Below are 25,042 nucleotides of genomic sequence, written 5' to 3' on the forward strand. Positions count from 1 at the left end.
TGTCTGTGTGTCTGACTGTGTCTGTGTGACTGTCTGTGTGTCTGACTGTGTCTGTGTGTGTGTCTGTGTGACTGTGTGTCTGACTGTGTCTGTGTCTGTGTGACTGTGTCTGTGTGTCTGGCTGTGTCTGTGTGACTGTCTGTGTCTGTGTGTCTGACTGTGTCTGTGTATACCTGAGGTACTTCTAGTATAAATGTAGGGAGAGGATAGAAAATATGAAAGAACCATAAGAATACAGCTAAGAAATGTGAAAAGGATTTGAGACCTGAAAGCTATTCTGGGATTTGTATTTCAGGAGAACAAAAGCATTCCATCCCAGAGCTGACAGATTGAGAGGGCATGGTTGTTCCTCAAAACTACAGATCTCAGAAGGCCCTTAGATCTCAAACTCCCATCACAGAAGCTACAGAACATGACAAATGAACTCAGGTGCACCCCACCTTAAACCTAAGTTTTTACTTAAGGAAAAGATAAATTAGGGGATGACAGAATTAAAGAATTAAGAGCGATGATTTTTTTTAAAAAATAATTTCCTACTGTATTCCTTTTAGATAGGTTGTTCAGGAATCTGATTGGCCAAAAATTCAATTAGACAATGTCTAGGCCTGTGTCCTCTGTGTGTGGGGCACACTGATTCATAAGTGTTGGAGATGTGTGTGGGAGCAAGTACAGGTGATGAGAGATAAGTGGGGGGGGGCAGTAATAGAGGAGAAGACTTTAAAGGTCAGGATGGATATAGAAGAGAGGCTAGTTTGAGATAGGACATTCCAGGTAATTGTACTGATCTCAAATCAACTTACCACAGATAATATGTTGGCAAGGGCAGCTCCCAGGTAGGCTGCAAACAGTGCTGAGAAAAGATAAGAATGAGAAAGTGATAAGTAAATGTTTCATTGATTCTGGCCTTAGCCTTTGAATAGGGCCTCCTGACAGCTGCAAAGGCACTGGCTCTCACTGGACCTGGGGCTGATAGAATTTGGAGACAGAATGGACTTCACCTGTCTTCTGACCAAATTTTACACATGAAGAAACTGATGCTTCCAGAAGTCTGAGGCCTGGAGACGTGGAATGCATTGTCCTATGTCACACAGCTAAGAAATAGAGACGAGATTCAAGCTGAGGTTTTCTGACTTGGAATACAGTTCTTTTTCCTTATATTTGCTTTATTTCTCTTGCTGGACCAAAAAGGAAAAAAAAAAAGGTCCTACTTTTTATTGCTTGGCACCTTTGAAAACTATTGCATTCCATAGAAAGAGGTAAAACTGATTATAAGTCATATGCACTTTTTTTTTTTTTTTTTTTTGAGCAATTGGGGTTAAGTAACTTGCTCAAGGTTGCATGGCCAGTTATTTCTGGGTGTGGTGCTGAGTGTCTGAGCCTGGGATTCGATCTCCAGGTTGTCCCAACACTGGAGCCGGTGCTCTTACTCACACCTGGCCGCCCCTAAGCGATTGGGGTTAAGTAACTTGCTCAAGGTTACATGGCCAGGTGTTTCTGGGTGGGTGCTAAGTGTCTGAGCCCGGGATTCAATCTCCAGGTCTTCTCAACACTGGAGCTGGTGATCTTACTTGCTGTGCTACCTGGCCGCCCCTCATATGCACTTTTTAAAAGGCCCCAAATCCAACAGTGAGAGCTCTCTTAGGCCCTACTATCTTGTAACCATTAGTAGGCACTTTTAACAGCTTAAACTATAAATGAAAATTTTACTATATGATAAGAGTAAGTGGATCCCAGGACTCTCAGCTGGAATCTTTATTAGAAATCATTAATAAATGATATATTTATTAAGATATGAATATGGCTTATTAATATATAGTATACACATGTGTAATATATAAGGTATATGTATTTATACATACATATATATATATATATATATATATATATATATACATACACTTATCTACATCTATATCCCCCAGACAGAAACAGTAGCAGTAGTAAAAGTACAGATTACTGAAATATTTCTCTCCATAATCCAAGTCTGTTTATAGCCCTGTTCTCTCCCCACCCCTTTCTCTTTCTCTCTCTTTCCCCCTCTCCCTCCTCTTCTTCTCCTTCTCTCCCTCTCCTTTCCCTCTCCTCTCCCTCTTCTTATTTCCCTCTCCTTCTCTCCCTCCCTCTCATCCTCATAAGTCAGGGATATGCCAAGGATATAGCTAGTGTACCCACAAGAAATAAGCTAAAAACACAGGTGGCTTCTGATTAGGAATGGGTTGATCAATGTTTAACAACCAGCTCTTTAGAAAAAATGCATATAGGGCACACATTTAATCTGAATTACTAACATTTTCTTCTTCACTTTCTTAAGTTTTAAAAACCAACAAAATAATAAATCAAATACTGATTTACAGTGTTTTCTGATTTCCAAGGTGTAAATGTACACACTGAAAATTCAATAACCAGCTCCTTGGAGCTTGTTCAAGCTAGTTCCAAAATATCTCTACTTTTAGGGCAGGAGGGTAGAAGCCATTAGAGTTTAAGAGTAAGATGATCTCTCTAGAGAGCTAGAAGGGATCTCAGGGACCATGTAGTCCAGTCACCTCACTTTTTAGTAGAAGAAACTGAGGGTCCAAGAGGACTTGTCCAAAGTCACAGAGGTAAATAAGCATCAGAGGTGGAATTTGAACTCAGGACTTTTGACTTCGGAGTCAATGTTCTTCCCACTGTGCCATGCTTGGGCATTTATTCATTCAAATTGCTTGATTGAAATTTATCAAAGATATTGCATGTTAAGGACTAGGATCCCAATGCTGAGAAATGAAGGAAGGGAAGAGCAAGGATACAAAAATTAGCCTTAGTAATTACTGGAGTAAGAGCCTTGAAAGTTGATAGAGCTCTGGCCTTTGAGTTAGGAAGCCTGCCTCTGACAACATCCTAGAGAAATAAATGGGGGCAAATCACTTACCCTCTTAGTAAACCTGGGCAACACTGATACTATAAATTGCACAAGGGTTGCAGATTTGCATGGAAGTTGGGCATTTCCCCCTTAGGATTCTCTAGACCAATGAAGTCACAAGTTTGGGCCCTCTCTAAGTCCCAAATAAATAAAAAAATTAAAATGACCAGCTAAATAGAAGTCAGGCCTATCTGCTGTGCAGGTTCCTTGGATAACATTGGAGGCTCTGATGAGAGACAAAAGGGGCATCTTCCTGGCTCAGGGCTTGGTTCTCACTTCCCTTTTGCTCTCTCCATCCACAGCCTGGAACCATGGGGGTGCTTAACCCTCCACAAAATGAATGAGCCATCTTCTGCAGGGGGCATATCTCTTAGGAGTTCAGAGGTGTTCCTCTAAGTGGGGCTGGATATAAATGGAGCATCTATTGGAGCTCTTGCTGTACCACTTACTGAATTAGCAAAACCTCATGCAGAGCAGCTGGGGAGCTCTGGCTTTAAGCCTTGCTCTGTGATTTCTTAGTTGATCTCTCATATGCTCAGTGTCTATACTCCCCTCCCTACAAGACTTGCAGGGGCTCCTTGGGCAGTAGTTACACTTTGGGGTCCTTCCAATGGCCCATCAGGTCACATTTCTCCTTTAATTTCAGTGTGTCCAGCAAGCTACTGCTTTCTGCTTCCAGTCTGGGTAATAAGGTCTTTTGGATTGTTAACTTCCCCCCAAAATATGGCCATTTTTCTTTCTCCCCAACTCTTAAAAATTGTAGTCAGGAAACTGGTGAATCACAGAATGTCCCTTTAAAAAAGATTAGAAATCTTTTGAGGACTATACAGGTAAATTTTATGTTTAAATATGGCATTTCCATGTGTGAATATGGGACAGGCATGTAAAAGACTTTTTTTTTTTTAATAACTAATCAATGAATTAACTGGTCATAGGTCTCAGTTTCAGGTCATTGCTCTGGGTTACTTAATTCATTGAGAAAGGTTATTTACTTCAAACTTGAGGGAAAGTCCTGGTTGAAGTTTTTATGTTATGTTAGACTTTAAATTTTGTTTTTAATGCAATTGGGGTTAAGTGACTTGTCCAGGGTCACGTAGCTAGTAAGTTGTCTGAGGCTAGATTTAAACTCAGGTGCTCCTGACTCTAGGGCTAGTGCTCTATCCACTGCATGGTTCTTCAGGTTTATGTAGTTCTAAGAACTATCAAATCATAGAATATTAAGGAGGTGAGTGTATGGTAGATTCCTACTTTTTTATGAGAATATAAAAGCCACCAAATTACCAACTGCTATTTTTATCCTCTAAAATATTATTGGACTGCTGGGTAAAAATAATAGTTCCTGGAGTGAGGGCTCATAATGGTAATGCGAATGGGAAGATCTTTCCCATCCTGCTTAAGTCACATGGAAGCCCAACACACATGAGTTTGAGTCCCATACAGCCTGTGGTGAGAGGAGCTTACTGAATGGGTAGAGCAGGAAGGATGGAGCAGAGCTGAGAGGAAGTTGGTCAGAGTAGTTAGAGCTGAAGGAGAGAGGAAGCAGGCAGCAAGCAGTGAGTGTTCATTTGTGGGAAAGCCCTAGCAGGGGAGAGGCTTGGGGATGGTGGTATCCTCTGAATTGTTACTGTGTATAGATTTCTTTGTTGCTGTGATGGATTTGGTTTTCTGATGTTGGGATTTGGCTTTCTGGTGTTTGAATAAATGTTTTGGTTCTGCCTTATGTGTGGAAAGTCTGTTATATTTTGCAATTCAGAATTACGCTGGCAAATTCATAGCTGCTGTAGATGCTGTGAATATCATGTTGGCACTACAGGGCTTTGAATCTGTGGCAGGAGAAGGCTCACTAAATGCTTATGTACAGGTATAATGGGTCAGTTAGGTGACACAGTGGGTAGAGTGCTAGGCCTGGAGTCAGAAAGACTCATCTTTTGAGTCACTTAACCCTAACCCTGTTTGCTTCAGTTTCCTCATCTGTAAAATAAGCTGGAGAAGGAGATGGCAAACCACTTCAGTATTGTGGCCAAGAAAACCCCAAATGGAGTCATGGAAGAGTCAGACACAACTGCACAACAAACAGGTGTAACTTGTTTAATACAATTTTGTACCTTATTTTTGCAAATTGCATCAAGTTTTCCACGTGTTAGAGGAGTTTGCTCTTTAAAGCAATGCTACCAGGAATTCTTTTGGAAAGTGAAAAATCCCTTTGTAAAGCAAGTAATTTTCCCTGAAAGAACTTTTGTGTAAATTAGGAATGCTATCTTTCCAGTTTGTTTAACCCATGTTTATATCTGCTTTGAAGTTTGAAAAATGCTTTCCTCATATAGGTAGGTAGGGCAGTGTCTTGTTATCCTTATTTTACAAAGGAAGAAATTGAATTATAGAAAGATCAAAAGACTTGTTCATAAATGAGTCTGGTAAGCAGACTCTTGTCTCTGTGTCCAGTATTCTTTCCATATCACCATCCTTCAAGTGTCTCTCTCTCTCCCTCTCCCTCCCTCCTTCCCACTTCAGTTCCAAAGGGAATTAGGTTTGAGGCACCTACCACAGGTGATTGCAAGGAGGTGTGTCTGCCAGGTAATGGCATAGAACATTCCTCCTATTGCAATGCAGGCCAGCGTGCTGTTGAATCCCCACAGGCCAAAGTAGATGGAATTGAAGGGTGTTGCCAGAGTGAGGGCTGTAAGAAAAGCCAGATACTTATGTCACTGGTACATCCAGGGAAACACTGGAGAGAAAACAGCCCCACTAAGCAGTTTCCTTTTTGTTTCCTGTCTGCTTTCCTTTGCACATTCCAGAGCCAGTGACACCTTGGGCATTGAGGTTTGGGGTTTCAATTCAAAATGAATAGGGTTGAAGGGACAGCAATTGACACTGGGCTTAAGGGTGTAATGACACAGATCCCTGTAAGGGCTGGCATTAGCTATACCACAGCTGCCCACAGAATAACATTTCAGGAATATAGGGAAGGCTTCTTGGTTCCCAAAAGTCTTGTTCCATCTAAGAGATGATGACTGGTATTTCTTTAATCCTGATAGACACCTCCTTTCATTCCACAAATAGAGAAAAAGCTTTGACTTCAGAAATAGAATAACTTTCTTTCTTTTTTTTCACAATAACTTTCAATTATACTAAGTTGTAAATGGCTGATATGTACTGAAAATGGGGATGGGGCAGGGCTTGACAACCAGAAGACTGGCTAGGTGCCTGAAGTGAAAAGCCTGGGGGTGTAATCAGAGAACAAATGTTCCTAGAAACTGGAGGCTGAGATGTTAAAAGGGAATACCACTAACCTCACAGTTTTGCTAAAGGGCTTCCCTGGGCCCTTTTTTCATATTTTCATTGCCCATTGGTGATGGGTGAACAATGAGGCCATACCTGCTAACATCCCCATCGTAGATCCAATTGCCGCATGTAAGCAAATGAGTGGTGAAGATATGAAAAGAGCTACAAGGAAAATGCCGCCTGTCCAGGGATTATCACAGCCATACACTTGGCCAATTCCAACTGGAATGGCTCTTAAAAGCTGTAAGAACCATATAATAACATGCTTATTATGTAGGTAGATGATATAACAGAATTATATAATAATGAGGGCAGACTCACAGTATAATAGAAATTTTACTAAAATAGAAATCAGGACATTAAAATTTTAAGTCTGACTTTCTCACCAAAGAGTGTGTGACCTTGGGCAAGTCACTTTTCTCAGAGCCTCATTTTTCTTTCCTTGAAATTGAAGGGGGAGGAATTACAATATTTTAAAGATCCTTATGAGTCAGGATTGCATATTTCATGATCATTTTTCCAGTAGGTTTTTTGGGGGTGGGGTGGAGTGGGGAAGGCAATCAAGGTTAAATGACTTGCCTAGGGTCACACATTTTGTATGTGTCTGAGGCTGGATTTGAACTCAGGTCCTCCTGACTCCAGGGCTGGTGCTCTTACAATTTTATTTATTTTTTTAGAAAATTCAATCAAGTCAAACTTAATAAGAACACAAACTTTTATTCCCAAATTATTAGAAGGTTTGCAAGAATAGGTCTCTTATTTAAAACAGTGGTGTCAAACTTGAATAAAAAAGGGGACACTAATGAATAAATAAGAATCCCTGGGGTAGCATATTGACTTAGTTTTAAAATGTAATATTATTTATGTTTCATTATATTTTTATTTATTTTATTACATATTTCACAATTACTTTTTAATCTAATTCTAATTCAGACCACCATGAATCACCGCCTCCTCTATGTGTTTGACATCTCTGATTTAAAGAATACAAAGAAAAGGTTAGGTGGTGGGCTCTGTCCAACCCACTCCCTCCCCCGGATGACAGGAAATCTTTAACACAAGCATTTTGTGGCAGATTAAAATGCTCAGAATCAAAGCGTGTTAGAGCTGAAAGGAGTCTCATGCTGTCTTCTCTGGCACCCTCACTATATAGATGAGGCAATATTTGTTCATGGTCAAATAATAGAGTCCTGTCTAGGAAAGGGGCCATTCCCCTCCTGCTGCTGGCTGTTGTCTCCAGCTGCATTTCTGTCCATAGCTCAATCCCACTGCTTTTTTTTTTAAACTTTACTATCATAACCTTTTTATTAAAAAAATTATTGATATCTTTTGATTTTACATCACATACATTTCCCAGTGTGTTCCTCACATTGTCTGCCCATCTTTGCTTCTCAAAATCCTGATCTTCCTTCAAGGCTCAACTCTAGGGCCTTACTTTGTTAATACTGTCTGCTTCTTCAAACTGACTGGTATTCTGGAGTGGCTAGGTGGTGCACTGGCCCTGGAGTCAGGAGGACCTGAGTTCAAATCCAGCCTCAGATACTTAACACACACACACACACACACACACACACACACAAACTAGCCGTGTGACCTTGGGCATGTCATTTAACCCCAACTGCCCTCCAAAAAGCAAAAACAAGAGAACTGACTGGTATTTATATATCTCTCTGTACTTGTCATAGCCCCAAGTTCAATGCAGGCTCTTTGAAGGCTCTCTTTTTTTTCCTTATTTTTTTTTTTGGAGGGCATTTGGGGTTAAGTGACTTGCCCAAAGTCACATGGCTAGTAAGTGTGTCAAGTGTCTGAGGCTGGATTTGAACTCAAGTCCTCCCAATTCCAGGGCTGGTGCTCTATTCACTGTGCCCCCTAGCCACCCCCTCCTTATGTTTTTATATCCCCATCATCTAGTGGTGCACCTACTTCCTTCTAGGGGGTGTTTAATAAATATTTGTTGAATTGATTTGTTAAAATTTTACCCTATAAGGTGTACAACATACACCTGCCCACAACCATGTAAAGAGAACAACAAAAAAGAAAACTAAATGTAATGATAATGATCCAGAGAAAAGTTAAGAAAATGCAGTGCAGAGGTGGCTATGTTGGGCACGGGCACTGCAGCACTGCCTGACACACATGGGGGACATGCTAATCAGTTTTGCTGACCTATTTTCTCTCCTCTTCCTTTTTAAATCTTACTAGGGATGACTCCTTGGGTAGGAGAGAGGGGAAGGAGTATGTTCAGGATGAAAGGGAACATGAAAACAAAAGTGTCAATAAAAACAAGACAAATTAAAAAAAAAAAACCCAAAGTAAAAACACTTTCTGTAGGTAATAACTTAACTATGCAATCACCCAGCTCTGGGGATACCTGTGTCCCCAGGAAAGGAAACGTCGTTTTCAAAACCAATTCAAAGTAAGGCTTCTCTTCTGCCTTCAGTGACACTTACCAGGAGCACTTCAATCTCAGACCAGGTGATGTTGGGCACTGAGGCGATGGGCTGCACCAGCGTCGTGGGGAAGAAGAGATTGTAGTGGCCCGTGGCTGCCATGTACAGTGTCACTGCAATGTTGAATGGGAGTGTGAAGACAGGGAGGTCCCATTTACTGAAGATGCTGTTCAGGGCACTGGAAAGAATTGGGCTGGGAATGGAAATGAGAGAGGGAGATCCTTTGAGAACTCACTTTAGTTAATGTTTCTGTCTTTTAGGGGTATGTGCATGTGTGTATGTGTGTGTTTAAGGGCACATGTTCTTATGGACTCTGGGAAATGACCAACAAGGGAGTTAGGAATCCTTGCTGCAGGAGTATCCTTCCGGGATTTATCTGCCTCGTTCAGCAACTGGTAGGTCACAGGAACATAACATTTCTTTTTTTTTTTTTTGCTTTTTGGAGGGCAATTGGGGTTAAGTGACTTGCCCAAGGTCACACTGGTAGTTTTTGTGTTAACTGTCTGAGCCAGATTTGAACTGAGGTCCTCCTGACTCCAGGGCCGGTGGTCTATTTACTGTGCCACCTAATCACCTTTTTTTTTAAACTAAATTTTATGTTTATATTTAGTTTACATCATTCATTTCCACAAGATTTTGAGTTACAAATTTTCTCCCTGTCTTTCCCCTACCCACCACCCCAAAACAGTGATCCCACTGTATACCCCCTTCCCCAATCTGCTCTCTCCTATATTGGAATAAAACATTTCTGTGTGTCAGGTTTGGCCTCATCTGATTCTCCTGTCAAACTCTTTGCCATCTTCCTTTTGGTCTCTGTAGTGACCCTGTACCAGCCAGTTGTGGGCATCATGCAATCTCTTTGGAAGAGCTCTGGGAGAATGGTCAGGGATTTTTTTTGTCCTTTTTGTTGTAACCGTTTGACTTGAGAGCAGTTCTGAACCTTTTTGTGACATGGACCCTTCTACCAGTGTGGGGAAGACTATGGGCAACTTCTCAGTTTCATATTTTTCAATGTGTAAAATAAAACACAAGATTATAAAGGAAACCAATTATATTGATATATAGTTACATAAAAAAAAGAAAAAGACAAGTTCATGGATTCCAGCTTAGGAACCCCTGCTCTAGGGTACCAGCACTGGCAAAGGGACAGGTGCTGTGTACTTTGAGCACATGGATCCCCTCAGCTGCAAATAATTCCCTGAACATGTTTCATGGAACCCAAGCTTGGGGTGAGTTAAAGCACTGGCAGCAGAGTGTGACTAGGAGGGAATGACTATGAGTTGTTCCAAAATGCAGAGCATTGTAGGCATCGGGGTAGATACATCATAGAAAAAGCTGTCTGACTCTTGTGTGCTGCTGAGAAAGAGGATTCCCCTTTGATATTTCAAGGATCTGAGATGTCACAAACATAGGTACTTTTAACAAACTCTATCTCTACCCCCCTTTTCCACTTCCTTTTCTGTGCTGTCTCCCTTCATTAAATTGGAAGCCCCTTGAGGTCAGGGGCTTCCGAGCCGTTGCTCTTTCATAGGATGACACATCTACAGTAGGAAGGGATATTGGAGGCCATCTGATACATCTTTGTACAGTTCATGAAACTGAGAACCAGAAAGGTTAAGTGACTTGCCCATAGTCACATGAGTAGTGTGTATCAGAGGAAGTATTTGAACCCGGTTCCTTAGACTCCAGAGCTAGTGCTTTTCCTGTGGTAGCACACTGGTGGCATGCCTGGGTGAGGAAGCAGAACCAAGGGGCCCCATGCTCCCCAAACAGTCTGTACTGAAGAAGTTGCCTCACATTGGGCAAGGATTCAGAGGGCAATAGTGCCCCTACTCTAGGGCAGAATGGCTTTCTCTAGAGAGGGATACAGAGAAGTAGAAGGGAGATAAGGGAGCTGGGAAGGGATGGGAGCTCAGAACCAAAAGACAGGACAAGTTGTAGGGTTTAGGTTTCCCCCCAAGCAGAGAAAAGAGGCTTTGAAAGGGCCAGGGGAGTAAGGTGGTGGTTTTTCAGTCTTGACTGACTCTTCACGATCCCATTTGAAGTTTTCTTGGCAAAGATACTGTAGTGGTTTGCCATTTCCTTATCCAGCTTATTTTACAGATGAGGAAACTGAGGCAAACAGGATTAAGTGACTTGCCCAAGGTCACACAGCTAGTAAGTGTTGGGGCTGGATTTGAACTCAGTTCTTCCCAAATCCAAGCCTGGCACTCAATCCACAGTGCCACCTAGCTGCCTCAGGGGAGTAGGGAGGGGCACTCAATTCATATTTATTGATGGAACTTACCAGGACATGGACATAACAATGACGGGGAGCAAAAGCCACCAGTAATAATCTCCTTTCTCTGAGAACACAGCCATCAGCAAGCCCACCAGCACCCCATTGTAGCCATGAAGTCCTGCCGCAATTAATGACCTGGGGATGGAGAAGGAGCATAGGACACGAGTCAGAGGGTAGCAAAGGTAGTGTTCCCCACGGCCTGCCAATATTGGCCAAGCCATCTCTTCTCTCCCTGATCCCCCCAGGGGTGGGGAACCTGCGACCTTTAGGCTGCATGTGGCCCTCTAGGTCCTCAAGTGCAGCCCTTTGACTGAATCCAAACTTCACTGAACAAATCCCCTTAATAAAAGGATTTGTTCTGTAAAACTTGCTGCACCCAAGGACCTAGAAGGTCAAACATGGCCTCGAGGCTACAGATTCTCCACACCTACAGTCAAGCCTCTCCCAAATTCTGAAGTTCTGCCATCAGAAATTCATGCCCTTTGGGGTTAAACGAATCCCTAGAGGTCCTTTAAGAAAATGCAAATGTCCCGGGAGTAAATTATTCTTCTGTTCTAAACCATTGGCCCTTGAAGGATTACAGACACAGGTGCTGTCATGGAAAGAATGTTAGATTTGAAGTTAAAGGGCCTGGGATCTCTGGACCTCAATTTCCTCAACTGTAAAATGCGGGGGTTTTGACTAGCCCCAAATCTGTGATCTGTGACTTGGATTCAGAGAGACTGGATATGGATCCCAGCTCTACCATTTATTCCCTGTATGTCTTTTTTTTTTTTTGCTTTTTGGAGGGAGGAAGGCAGAGCAATTGGGGTTAAGTGACTTGCCCAAGGTCACATGACTAGTAAGTGTTAAGTGTCTGAGGCTGGATTTGAACTCAGGTCCTCTTGATTCCAGGGTCAGTGCTCTATTCACTGAGCCACCAAGCCGCCCCATCCTTGTATGTTTTTAGGAAAGTCACACAACCTCTGTCAGCCTCATTTTGTAAAACGATGGGATTGATCACTATAAGGTTCTTTCTGGCTTTTAATATTGTATGTTTAGTATTCCAAACAATAATAACAACAATTGCTAGCATTTATAGAGCATTTTAAAAGCACTTTATGTTTGTTATAGCCTTGGAGCCTCAAAACAAACCTGGGAGGTAGGTGCTTTTATTATCCCCTTTGTACAAATGAGGAAACTGAGGTATAGCAAGGCTAGGTGACTTTATAGAAGAAAGGGTGGTCTCTGAAGGAATGAGATGAGAGGCAGGTAAAGAAAAGGAGGAAGGAAAGGTGTAGAATGCCCAATGGCACCAAGTGAGAGCAGGCTAGATGGGGGAAACTTGGGGATGAGGGATGTCTAGAGGGGTGGTCTGGAAGCCAGGGAGCATTCCATTCCTGTCTTTAACACATACTGGCTGTATAACCTTGGGTGACCAAGAAGGTAACCAGTTAGGAATCTAGCCAGCTTTCTAAGACTATGACTTGCAGAGTCAGTGACCATCTGCCCTGGTAGAAAGAATTTACTCATTTGGGAGTGACCTATAATAAGAAAATGACAGGTCTAGCAGTTCTCCTGTGCCCTTTATCCACAAGACGTTTCAGTCACACTGGACTACCAGCTGTTACCTTTCCACATTTGAAAATCCATGCGGGTTTTTCTCTTGTTTTTAGTAATTTGGAGCAATATTTCATATAGTTAATAATTTGTAATTCTTTTGAGAATATTTCTGTATCCTTAGACCACTTTTCCATTGAGGAATGGTTCTTAGTCATATATTTGTATTCCCTATATATTTAGAAAAATCATCATTAGTCTTTTAACTGAATTTTTGATATTTTCTTCTAGATGAAATCTCATTGGAAGACAGTTTTTAGGAGGGAAAATCAGGACTATCACTCTGAGGATAGAAGGAATGATGAAAGAAGACAGGTTAGAAAGTCTTCCAGTCTGTAAAATAGGGTTAATAGTATTTATGCTGCCTGCCTCTTAGAGTAGCTGTAGGGAAATCCTCCTGGAAACCTTGAATTACTGTGGAAACATGAGTAGTTGACTGGTCCACCCTGAACCTGAAGCCTGCATGCAAAGGGCATCCTTCTCCATTGAGAGGAACTCAATAAGCCTGCCCCTGGGTTGCTGGGCTATGTAGTCATCCAGGACTTACCTGTCCTGACTCAGGATGAGGGCTGTCAGAGTAGAGATGATGGTTCCCAAACAGCCCGAGATGGCCCACCACGGGTTCTGGACGAAGAGGCCAACAATAATGATGAGGCCGCTGAGAGGGTTGTTCACAAACATCACTTGGGACGTGCCCCTTAAGATCCAGTCCAGAAATTGGAATACTGGAGACTTGTCTGAAAGAGGAAGACCATCTGCCTTAGGGACCTTCAAGAATTGCCAGGCTAACACGTGGAAAGGCACCCTACCAATACTGTGCCCCTAATACTGGGTTAGGTGCTTAGGAGGGAAAGAGGGAGACATTATCATTTCCCTTTTGCCTAGAGCTGGGTTTTTCCTCTTAGAAAGCTAAATCATTGTTTAGCCCTAGGTTGGGGGTTTGTCACCTTTTTTTTTTTTTTGTATAATAGATTATTTTGGCAGTCTAGGGAAGCTTATGGATTCCTTCTCAGGGTAACGTTTTTAAACACATAAAACAGAATACATGGGACCACAAAGGAAACCAATTATGTTGAAATACAGCTATTAAAAGATTTAAAAAATTTGAACTCCCCTTCCAAAATTCATAAACACCAGGTTAGAACCCTTGAGCTAAGTGAATGTTTTGGTGTCAGATAAAGAGTACTGGAGTTGGATTTAGAAGATCTGGCTTCCAACCTAGGCCCCTCGTTTTCATGATAAGGTCACAAAATGAGAGCTGGAAGGGCCTTGAAGATGACCTAGTTTAACACTATCATTTTACAAAGAAGGAAATTGAGGCCTAGAGAGGTGAGGTACCCAACCCAAGAAGTTGTAAGCATCAAAGGCAGAACTCGAATCCAGGTCTCCAGAGCCATTATCTGTGTGACCTTAGGGAAATTGCATCACCTCTCTTGGCCTTAGTTTGTTCACCCATCAAATGAAGGAATTGGACTGGAAGGTTCCTTCTGATACATTTAGGAAGGAAAATGCACTAATAATCCACCCCCTCCCCCCCAGGAGATTTGGGGCCTGTTACATAGAGTCACGGAGCCTTTCCTGAAAAACCCCAATCCCTGGCTTAGGGCTATTGGGTCCTACTTCAGATACATCATTTTGATAAGACTTGGCCTTGCCTTGCTTTTTTTCTTGGGTACCAGGAAGAGATGAACTCTTTTGGGTGGGGACAAGGCTGATTCTTTACCTTTAAGTCCCTCTCCACATCCCTTCATTTCTCCTGTGATGTAACTGAAGGCTTTGCTGAGTCTTTTCCCACCCGTGGTCAAGGAACTTTGGATCCGAGAGGTCTTGGTGACGCTTGTTTCTACCTTAATCTCAGTGCTGTCTTCCATGTTGTTACTGAGATCCTGCATAAGGGAATGACAGACAGACAGGGTTTTCATATCCCGTAACTCTTCCATTGAAGCAGGGTATGATGGAACTCACTGGACAAAAATGAGAAAGCTGGGTTCTGTCTCTGTGTAGAAGATCTCTGTGCCTCAGTTTACTCATGTGTTAAAAGGAGATAATCTTTGCTTTCCCTATCAGCCAGGGATATTGTGAGGGGGAAGCAATGTCCACAAGGGTGATTCAAAACGTTAAATGTCACAGACAATACAAAGTGAGGTTATGGGGATAGCTTTGGGAGATGACAGGTTAGAGGGGGTGGGTGTAGCCAAGAGGAAGAACTTGTGGCCGTGTCTGGGAAGTGAATGGCGGAGTTCTCTGGACGACAATGTGTGTGGTTGGAGTTTGGTTTGAGTGGTGCACTCTTTGGCTGCACCTAAGGAGCAGTGTTTCTGTTTACAAAGAAGAACATCCCACAGGCAGGACACATGTTGGTAGAAAGCCGAGGCAGATTAATGTGGGAAAAAATCCTGCATTTAGAGGCATATCCTAGTTTTAAGCCACGACTATGCTCTATTCTTTTTGTATGATGAAGACCCAAGGTAGAAGAGAGGAATAAGTGTTTATTAAGTGATTACTTATGTTCCAGACCCTGGGCTCAGCATTTAACACATATTATTAGATCCTCACAACAGCACTGGGAGGTAGTTGCTGCTATTATCCCCATTTTATAGTTGAGGAAACTGAGGCAGAAGTCAAATGACTTGTCCAGGATCACACAGGTAATAAGTATCTGAGGCTGGCTTTGAACTCGGGTCTTACTGGCTTCAGGCCCAGCACTCCATCCATTGTGCCCCCTAACTGGTACCATAATAGAAAGACCTCTAGATTTGTCCAATGCTACTTCTTGCTTAACTTCCAACAAGTCACTTCTTATGAATAAGTTTGAGAATTTTGAGAGGAGAAAAAGTTGATTCTACCACATAGCAAAGCCAAGTCAGAAATGAGCTCTTACCTCTTTTCCTTGGCAACAGATACCCTGTCCCACATTGCACTGCTAATCTCTAAAGTGTATGTTACTAAGCAGAGTTGGTTCAACCAGTAGAAACAATGCTTGTATTTTCTGTCTTCCATCTCCTGGGGTAGATTTTTGTAGGTTAGTGATCCCTTTGGTAGGTCCAAAGCCATTTCTGTAGGAAAGAGTTCTTTCTTCTAGGGCTCTTTCCTTCAATTAGACAGTTTTAGTGAATAGAGCACTGGGACTGAAGTCGTCAGATCTGAGTTCAAATCTAACCTCAAACACTTATTGACTCTGTGACCCCGGGCAAATCACTCCACCACTGATTTCCTCAGTTTCCTCATGTGTAAAATGAGGATAATAATAGCACTTTACTCCCAGGGTTATTTTGAGGTTCAAATGAAATAATATTTTTAAAGCACTTTGCAAACCTTAATTTAGATTTTGTATAGATATTGTTGTTATATTATCTCAACTCTGGTAATTCAACATGTAAGGACCTTCATTACAGGCAATCTGGTGGTGGTGGGGGGTCTCTTCAGATTAGCTGGGGCCAGAATGAATGAATGTCTTTACCTAGAGTTTTGTTATAAGCATGTATGTGTTTGTATGAGTGTGTCTACATATATATGTATACACATGTAGATAGATTCCAACTTTAGACATATATATTATATATTATATGGTAGAAAAAATTATTATACAATTATGTTTATAGGTAGGTCTCCATATCTGTCTGTCTACCTATATCTACCCACCTACCTGATTTATAAGGCTAGCATTCCCAGGATGCTCTGACATCTTTGTTCTAAGTCAGTTATACTGCATTAGAATGTGCTGTTATAAAAGGGATAGAAACATCTGAGGCAGTGTGGCAGTCTAGCTTCTACTCCCTCTCCCAGCTATTTTACAGATTGAAGCAATTCAAGCCCATAGCAGTCTACTGACTTTCCCATAGTTGCACAGCTAGTAGATGGTGGAATTGAAATTTGAACCCAGGACTCAAGTGCTCTTTCAACTACCCTGCCGTGTTGCTCTCCTTGGATTCTCAGGTTTATTTAGCTTCATTATTATGGATAAGTTACCGAACTTCTCAGCCTTAGTTTCTTTAACTGTACGATAGGGATAGAATTGTACTCAGGGTAGTTGAGAGGAAAGCTCTTTGTGAAACTTCCACTTGTGTCTAACTCTCTAAGACCCCATTTGGAATTTTGGCAAAGATACTGAAGTGGTTTGCCATTTCCTTCTACAATTCATTTTACAGATGAGGAAACGGAGGCAAACAGGGTAAAGTGACTCGTTCAGGGTCATAAAGCTAGGAAGTGTCTGAGGCCAGATTTGAACTCTTGAAGATGAGTTTTTCTAACTCCAGGCCCAGTGTTCTGTCTATCATGCCACCTCATTGCCCCTGTGAAGCTTAGAGAACTCTATAAATGTGAACTGTTACCATTAGACTGACCATTGACCTGCATCTGGATAACAATGACTTTGGGGCTCTATTTGGTTTATATACCACAGCTCTACTAAAAAATCAAAATACCTTGAACTGAAAATTTCAGTTTGTGCATGAACAGAGTGGTAATTGTTCATTTTGGAACTGGGAGCTATCAAATGTTGCCATCCTTGTTCTTAGTAACTTTATTGGTTTAATTCCATGATGGAGGCAGCTAGGTGGCATAGTGAATAGAGTGTCAGGCCTGGAATCAGGAAGACTCACTCTGTGAGTTCAAATCCAGTCTCAGATACTAGCTGTGTGACCCTGGGCAAGTCACTTATCCTGGTTTACTTCAGTTTCCTCACCTGCAAAATGAGCTGGAAAAGGAAATGGCAAACTACTCAAGTATCTCTGCCAAGAAAACCCCAAATGGGTTCTTGGAGAGTTGGACATGATTGAACAACAATTCCATGATGGGAGTTACTTTTCTCTTGGCTGTTTCTCATGCTTCAAGAGGTGTCTTTTTAATACTCACAAAAAACTCGTGTGTGGGCTTTTGGTAGGGATAAGGGAACTGATTCTTGTTTTGTCTCTCTTGGTGTTCAGCTCTTCCAAATACTGGAGAAAGACAGGAAAGAGAATGTTAGTCAGTTAGGATGCCCCTGCACTAATATTTCCATAGAATACATGGCAAGTTGGACGCAGCCTGAACAGCAGGGTGAGTTAGAAAGGGAACAGGGAATCCTAAGACCTCGGTTTCAATCCCAGACCTATTCCTTAAAATCTGTGTGGCCTTAGGTAATCTACTTATATTCCGTGGGCTTTAGAATTCTCATCTGTAAAAAGAGGATATTTGTCTACATGGTCTTAGAAGGTCTCTTCCAACTGCACATCCTGTTTCTATTCAGCTGTGTGACTTGGGCAGGTCACAACCTCTGATCCTTAGTCCCTCATTTAGGGGATCAGCCTAAATAATTTTAGAGACTTTCTACTTCTAAATCCTCTGATCCTATTCAGTATTATTTAATAAATTTGTGGAAGCACAAAAAATAAAGTACCAGAGCTAGAAGGAGAGCTTGGACATCATCTAGTGTACCCTCCTTTCATCTCAACTTTATTGATGAGGAAATTTAGACCCACAGAGTTCAGTACGAGATGGGGACTAGAGCCCAACTTTCTAACCACCATGTTGGTTACTTAGCTTTCACTGAAGGACTGGGCAGGACAGGGGGTGGCTGGGATTGGGACACCAAAACTTTAATTATTTGGGGTCCAATTAACCAGAATGTACAATAACTTTATTGTTCTATTCCCCCATCACTCCCACCCTCCTCCTTGGAGAAGGGGGTGGCATCTCACTAGAAAAGGAGACGTGAGATTTGGCAAAAACAGCAGGAACAAAACCACCCATATGTCAGAGCCAATATGCATTTTGGGTCAGTACAGGTCCACCTCCAGGGCTGAGCAGTGGTCAGTGATGCTCAGGGAGAGGATCTCAACACCCTACAAGATTCTCTGTCAATAAAGACAGATTCAGCAGGCAGGACTTAATCAAGTAGCTAAGACGTTTTCGAAAGTTTTCAATACCAAATGTGGAAACAAAAATGTCTTTCTGTTCAATCCTAAATTACTTAGGCTGACGAGAAATTGACTACAATGCTCCCATTTCCCACATATTCTGATTCCTGGGGGCTTTCTCCAATGTAGGATAAAGAACTTGGAAGTTAGCTGTAAGAGGCTTTGCATCCAAATCCAGCCTCTGACAATTACACCCGTGTCACCATTAACCACTCTGGGTCTCAGTTTCTTTTTCTGTTCAAATGAAAGGATTGGACTGGATAGTTTTTGTGGTCTCTTCTAGCTTTAAATCTATCATTCTCTCTGCTTTCCGATCCTGCTCCGTCTATGATCTGCTCCTGGAATAAGACAAGACAGATGGGTAATAAAACCCCGAGGCCTTGACTCCAAGTGTAATTATATTTATTGAATTTCTTAATGTGCTAATCAGTCATCAAACCCCATGTGGAACAATGAGGGATCTGTTGGGATTTCTAAAATGCCTGTGATAACAAGCTCACAGAGAGGTTCTTAGCAGTACATAGTCATCGATTCTCTTGTCATCAGTGTGGCTTTTTGTCAAGTCAGGAAGATGCCTGTTCCTACTGGAGTCCCATAGGGAGTCCTTTTTTTTTTTTTTGACAGGATTATTAGGCTGGTAGAGAAAGGAATGTTGTACATGTAAATTACCTAAATTTTAGCAAAGCATTTCACAAAGTCACATAACTATTCTCATGGCAGAGATGGGGAGGTATGGGCTAGATGGGAAGATAATTAGGTAAATTCAGGCTGTCCCTAAAGAATAGCCATTAATAATTTGATAGCAGCATGGAAGGCACTCCATAAGTATGGTGCTCCAACTATTTGTATTGGGGTCTGTGTTGTTTTAACATTTTTATTAATATTTTGAATAAAGGCCCAAATAGGGGGCTCATAACATTTGTAGAGAACCCAAAAATATTTTTAGAGAAGAATGTTGGATACATTCTAACAGTATTAAATTTAATAGAGATAAACTGGTTATCTTGTATTTGAGATAAAAAAAATCAGTTCACAAATATATAATAAAGGAGGTGCGGCCACATAATTTATCTTAAAAAAATGGGGGCAGTGTTTGGTAGGATAAATCAAAGGTGTCAAACAGGCAACTTAAGGGCCACTTGCATATGGCAATATTAGCTCTTAAACCAGGTTAAAATGTAATTGGGAAATATTTAACAGAAACAAATAAAAATACAATAAAATACAAGTAACGTTACATTTTAGGACCAGGTTAAAATGCAGCCCATGGGGATCTTTATGTACAGGTTAGTGTTCCCCTTTGTATTTGAGGTTTTTTTTTTTTTTTTGCCTTTTGGAGGGCAACTGGGGTTAAGCAACTTGCCCAAGGTTACACAGCTAGTTTTTATGTGTGTGTGTGTTAAGTGTCTAAGGCTGGATCCGAACTCAGTACCTCCTGACTCTGGGGCCAGAGCTTTACTCACTGCACTACCTAGCCGCCCCTTCTATTTGAGTTTGACACTGCTGGGCTATACTGTTACCCCTTTCACATCGTGGTTTTCCTCATTGTGGTATTGCTAGATCAGGGATTGGCATAAGAGGTTAAATGAAAATTTGGGGGGAGTCTTGTGGAAGCTGCAGATGACATGTGACAGCCAGCAGATGACACAGAAAAAGTTTAGAAGCTCAGAAATGCATAAAATATATGATGATATTTTTACTTAACATTGACCTACATATAACCTATGACCAAATACTTAAGGTGCTAGAAACACCCTATAAAAGAAAAAGAAAAAAAAATACAGACTCTGTAGAGACAAAGTTACAAAGGGAGGGCCAAAACTTTTCATATATTTCAGATCGCAGAGGTGTGGAGTCCTTAACTCCTGAGATATGGAAGAGGTAACTATATTCAGTGAACTGAAAATACAATATAACAGACCCCTAAAAATAGCTAATGGCATCATAGACTGAAACAAGAGAGGTAAAGTAAAGACAAGGGATGAGATAATCTTTCTTGGTCAAGTTACATCTGGAATATTGTTTAGGTGGCAGATCTTAGGGAGGGCCCTGTGGATAGTACAAAGAAGAGTGTTTGTTGAAAAAACCAGGGATGTTTAGCCCAGAGGAGTTAAAACCTAGTAAGAGATATGAGAGTTGTCTTCAGATATTTGATGGCTTGTCCTTTGGATAAGTAGAATTATATTTGTTCTGCCCATGCATCCCATGAGGGCAGTGGTTTGAAATTGCAAAGAAGTAAATTTACTTCAAAGGGAAAAACTTCCTTGTAATGAGAAGTGGGTTTTTTTTTTTTTTTTTTGCCTTTTGGAGGGCAATTGGGGTTAAGTAACTTGCCCAAGTTTACACGGCTAGTTTTTTGTGTGTGTTAAGTGTCTGAGGCCGGGGAACTGAACTCTGGTCCTTCTGACTCCAGGGAGGGCGCTTTACTCACTGTGACACCTAGCTGCCCCTATGAGAAGTGTTTTTAAAAGGAGTGGGTTTTCAAATCCAGCCTCAGACACTTAACACTTACTAGTTGTGTGACCTTGGGCAAGTCATTTAACCCCAATTGCCCTGCCTTCTCCCCTCCAAAAAGCAAATAAATAAATAAATAAATAAAAGGTGTGGGTTGCTTTTGAAGGTCATAGATGCTAGATGGGACGTCAGCGGTCATCTAGTCCAAACCCTCCAATTTATGGAAGAAGAAACATTCAGGGAAGTTAAATGAATCCTCTATTATTACAAAGTCGTGTTTCATAGGCCGGATTTGAACCGAGGTTTTTGTCAGTTGGTGTTGAGTTGTGTCTGAGTCTTTGTGACCTCATCTGGGTTTTTCTTGGCAAAGATACTAGAGTGGTTTGTCTTTTCCTTCTCATTTTACAGCTGAGGAAACTGAGGTAAACAGGGCAAAGTGACTAACCCAGGGTCACACAGCTAGGAAGTGTCTAAAGATGACTTTTCCTAACTCCAGGCCTGAAACTCTATCCATTACATCATCTAGCTACCCTTTTTGTATAAAACAAAGTTAATAAAAACAGTTTATTTTTTTTCCTTGAGTAGTATTGCATTTCTGATTCTTTGGGTCCCCCTGCTGGTGAGTTATGAGAATAGCAACATGTCCCTATTTTTCATTGCTGTGCACATGTTCCTCCTGGCTGTCTCCTTCAGGCCCTTCTGTTTTCCACTTATATTCTGGAATTTCTTATTTTTCATTAAGTTCTTTCATATACAACCCTGCTGCTATTCCTATCTCTCAGCCTCTTTTCTATCGGGGTTGTGGCTAAACGTTTTCAGGAACACTAAACCCTCTTCTAAATCATCCCTGCTTACTTTCATTAGAGACAGAATCCTGGGTCTGAAGGACCATGGAGGTGCCTGCCATTGACACACCTCACGTATTTTTAAAGACCTCTTGGAATGCTTCCTTTTTCTCTAAGGTGTTTTAATGCATATTCCATTGGGCTAGTTTAGATGCTGTCCTGCATGGGGGTAAAGGGATAGACCACCAGCCAGCATTTATAGAGTGTTTTAAGGTTTGCAATGCACTTTATATATGTTATTCATTTAATTGTCATAACAATCCTGGGATGTAGGTAGGTTTATTATTCTTACATTACAGGTGAAGAAATTGAGATTAGACTTGCCCAGGGTCTCACAGCTAATAAATGTTTGAGGTTGGATTTGAGCTCAGTTCTTCCAGATTCCAAGGCCAGCACTATCTACTGCACCTCCCAGCTTCCTGATTTGGAGTCAGGACTGCTTTTGAATTCCTCCAGGTAGTTACTCTTTATGAGAACTCTACAGTGCTCCTGTCCCCAAACCTAATAATTTCATTGATTCGGTGAACTTCAAACCCAGAAATTTTCCTCCACAAAGTCTTTCCTGACCTCTTCTGCTGTTAGTCCCCTCCCTGTTCCCTCAAATTAATTTGTATTTACATTTTGTATTGAGAGGCAATAGTAGATAGTTGTAGTAGATAGAACCAGTCTCAGAGTCAGGAATCCTTGAGTTCAAAGCCAATCTCTGAGGCTTATTGTCTGTGTAACCAAATCGCTTCACCTCTTAGTGGTCTAAGCAACTCTCAGTTCCATATATTGTGAAGGAAATGACCATCTGTATTGGTAGAGGAAATTTCTGCTTTGGGAGTTTACTGAAACAATGAAATCATAGATTTGGTGATAGGAGTATACTTCTAGCAACTAGTACAATGACTGCAATGTAATAGCTGTTTCATAAATGTGTATTGAGTTAGTATTGAGGCCTCAGTTTCCTCATCTGTAAAGGGAGAGGTTTGGACTAGATCATCTCTGAGGTCCCTTCTAGATCTTCATTAAAAGACCTGATATCTGATAGGCTGGGGCTTTCTTGACAGAATCTATATGAAAAATAGTTCCTCTCTGTACTCTGCCCTGGCCAGGTCAGATCTGGGTACTACCTTTTAGGATACAGGTGTGAGGAAGAGGGTTCTCAGGATGGAGAAAGGACAAGTTTGCTGAGGGTTTAGATTTTGGAGAATTCAACTTCAGAATCTACAGCCTGTGGTGGATCCATTTCTATTCTTAGACCCCATTCGCATCTCCAGTCGTAGATGAGGGGACAAGAATGGGGAGAGGAGTGAAAAAGAGGAAGAAGCATCGGTCTCACCTTTACTCCTCCTCCGTATGGATGACCATTCAATGTGAAATATGTTCCTTCGCCTGGGCACAGCAGCCTCTAGGCTCTCATCCCCTTTTTCTTCAATTTTGGGAGGGTGCTCCTCACTGCCACCTGGCCGGGGGTGCAAGATCAGAGACAAATTCCAAGTCAGTCTAAGTTGTTTTCTGAATAGAGAGGGTGAAGTCAGGGAGCAATGGGAAATGAAAATCACATATGACGAATGCAAAGGATGAAGCCCAACAAGGCTGCTAGGAAGGCAGGATTATCTGGCATCCCATCTCACTTCCTTATGTCTCCAAAGGATGGCATCCCACTTCTTTTCCTCTCTTGGTTTTTCTGGTCTATGTGGACCTTTCTCCAAAGCCGGGTGTCACAATGGAAGGAACTCTGGTCTTGGACCTAGAAACCCCAGATTTCATCCCTGCTCTAGTACTTAGTAGATCATGGCCAAGTATGTGTAATCTCTGGTAGTTTTAGCCTCTTTATCTGTAAAATGAAGATCATGTTTATACTGTTTCTCTTACAGGATTAACATGAGGACAATGCCTGTCTATTTTAAAGTACCAATGTGAATTGTTTTTCCTTGAGCCTTGTGTCTGGCTGCTCAGGATTCCATTGGTATAGGCAACTCCTAATAAGGAAATCCCCCTACCACTGGAGATGGGTGCTGTTCTACAATTATGGTCTTGGAGAATAGCCTGGGGGCACTGAGAGTCTGCATCCCTTTTTGACCACATCAGACAACCAGTTGCATCAGGAATGGGACTCAGACAGGTCTGACTCTGAGGCCAGACCTCTGTCCACTATGCTACACTGCTTGTCTAGTATTTCCTTTCTGTGGAAACCTTGATTTTGTCTGCCCACGGATTAACTTTCTTATTTTAAAAATTTGAACCATCCCACTTTCTTTTTTTCAAACCCACTGAACATCCCTCCTCCTTCCCAAGCCAGGAATATGGAAGAGGCGAAGTGTGAGGCTGAAAACATGGGTCCTGAGTAGGAAAATCAACAACTCTGAGAAGGGAGAAAAACAAGATTACATAATTGACCTGAATTAGTGAGGTATGAGTATTTAGGGGAGCAAAATCTCAGGCACTTTAAAGAAGGGTAGGAAACAAAAAGCAAAGTCAAGGTTAAGAGGGTTGTTTTTTTTTTTTTTTAGTCTGACCCATGTCTGTATAAAAAATAAAAATCCAGATAGTTTTGTCAAGGAGAGAAATATAAAATATCCATTCCTGGGTAGGTGTTGCTGATTTAGTGATCTTCTGTTCCTGATTTAAGAGAGGATACTGCTTAAATTAAAGAGATGGACCTCTTAGAATGGAAATTCAAGCACTGAATGCTAGAGGGGAAAATGTTCTTTGATGGAATGCCATTCCTGGTTACCAACCCACACTATGTCGGTGATTACCTACTTCACCTACTGGTTGGCATTGACAGGGTCAAGAGAAGCTGTCTATTGACTCATATGTCTGGTAATTATTTCTTGGGACTACAACCTAGGCCCTATGATCCCAGGAAAGACAGTGATAGATTTATGTCATTATGTCACTTTCTGAAGACCTTGGGAAACCCTTGTTTACTTCTTCCCCATCATAATCAACCATACTTCACGTGAATCAGTTCTATAATATGTCCTGAGGCCACTGTGAATTACAGGTCAGTTATTTGCTCCAGCTGTGCAGAACTACAGCTCTGAATCAGATTGGCTGCAAGGGACATTGTGTTGTAACTTCTTGCCTTAAATCCCCTCTACCGTGGGAATGATTACACACTCAAAAACTGGGGGCTGCCTGGACTCCAGCTGGAAATTAATATCAAATATTATAATATATATACTAATATATTTTGTATAATATAAATATAATTATAATGTAATATAATGCTTTGAAACTGTCAAAGTTGCTGCCCTGTTGTGGTCTCTGACCTGAGGAAGGCAGGTATTATACCTATTTAACAGATGAGAAAATTGAGGTACTTCAAATGTTTATATTTAGAC

General features: G+C 41.5%; 1 protein-coding gene across 1 annotated transcript in view; it reads right to left on the bottom strand.

Moving 5' to 3' along the window:
- SLC14A2 (solute carrier family 14 member 2) overlaps positions 1–25,042 on the bottom strand; it is a 70,698-nt gene that overhangs the window by 8,936 nt on the left and 36,720 nt on the right. The window contains exons 10-18 of the mRNA XM_069075428.1: positions 23,032–23,154; positions 17,366–17,448; positions 14,235–14,397; positions 13,059–13,248; positions 10,919–11,047; positions 8,632–8,824; positions 6,275–6,422; positions 5,442–5,576; positions 801–850 (exon numbers count right to left, since the gene is read on the bottom strand). Of these exons, the coding sequence (XP_068931529.1) occupies positions 801–850; positions 5,442–5,576; positions 6,275–6,422; positions 8,632–8,824; positions 10,919–11,047; positions 13,059–13,248; positions 14,235–14,397; positions 17,366–17,448; positions 23,032–23,154 (1,214 nt within the window). The remainder of the gene's footprint in view (positions 1–800; positions 851–5,441; positions 5,577–6,274; positions 6,423–8,631; positions 8,825–10,918; positions 11,048–13,058; positions 13,249–14,234; positions 14,398–17,365; positions 17,449–23,031; positions 23,155–25,042) is intronic.

Source organism: Petaurus breviceps, unplaced genomic scaffold (assembly GCF_028583685.1).
Source record: "Petaurus breviceps papuanus isolate PSGF00001 unplaced genomic scaffold, PetGlider_PUasm1.0 151, whole genome shotgun sequence".
NCBI classification, from domain to species: Eukaryota; Metazoa; Chordata; class Mammalia; order Diprotodontia; family Petauridae; genus Petaurus; species Petaurus breviceps.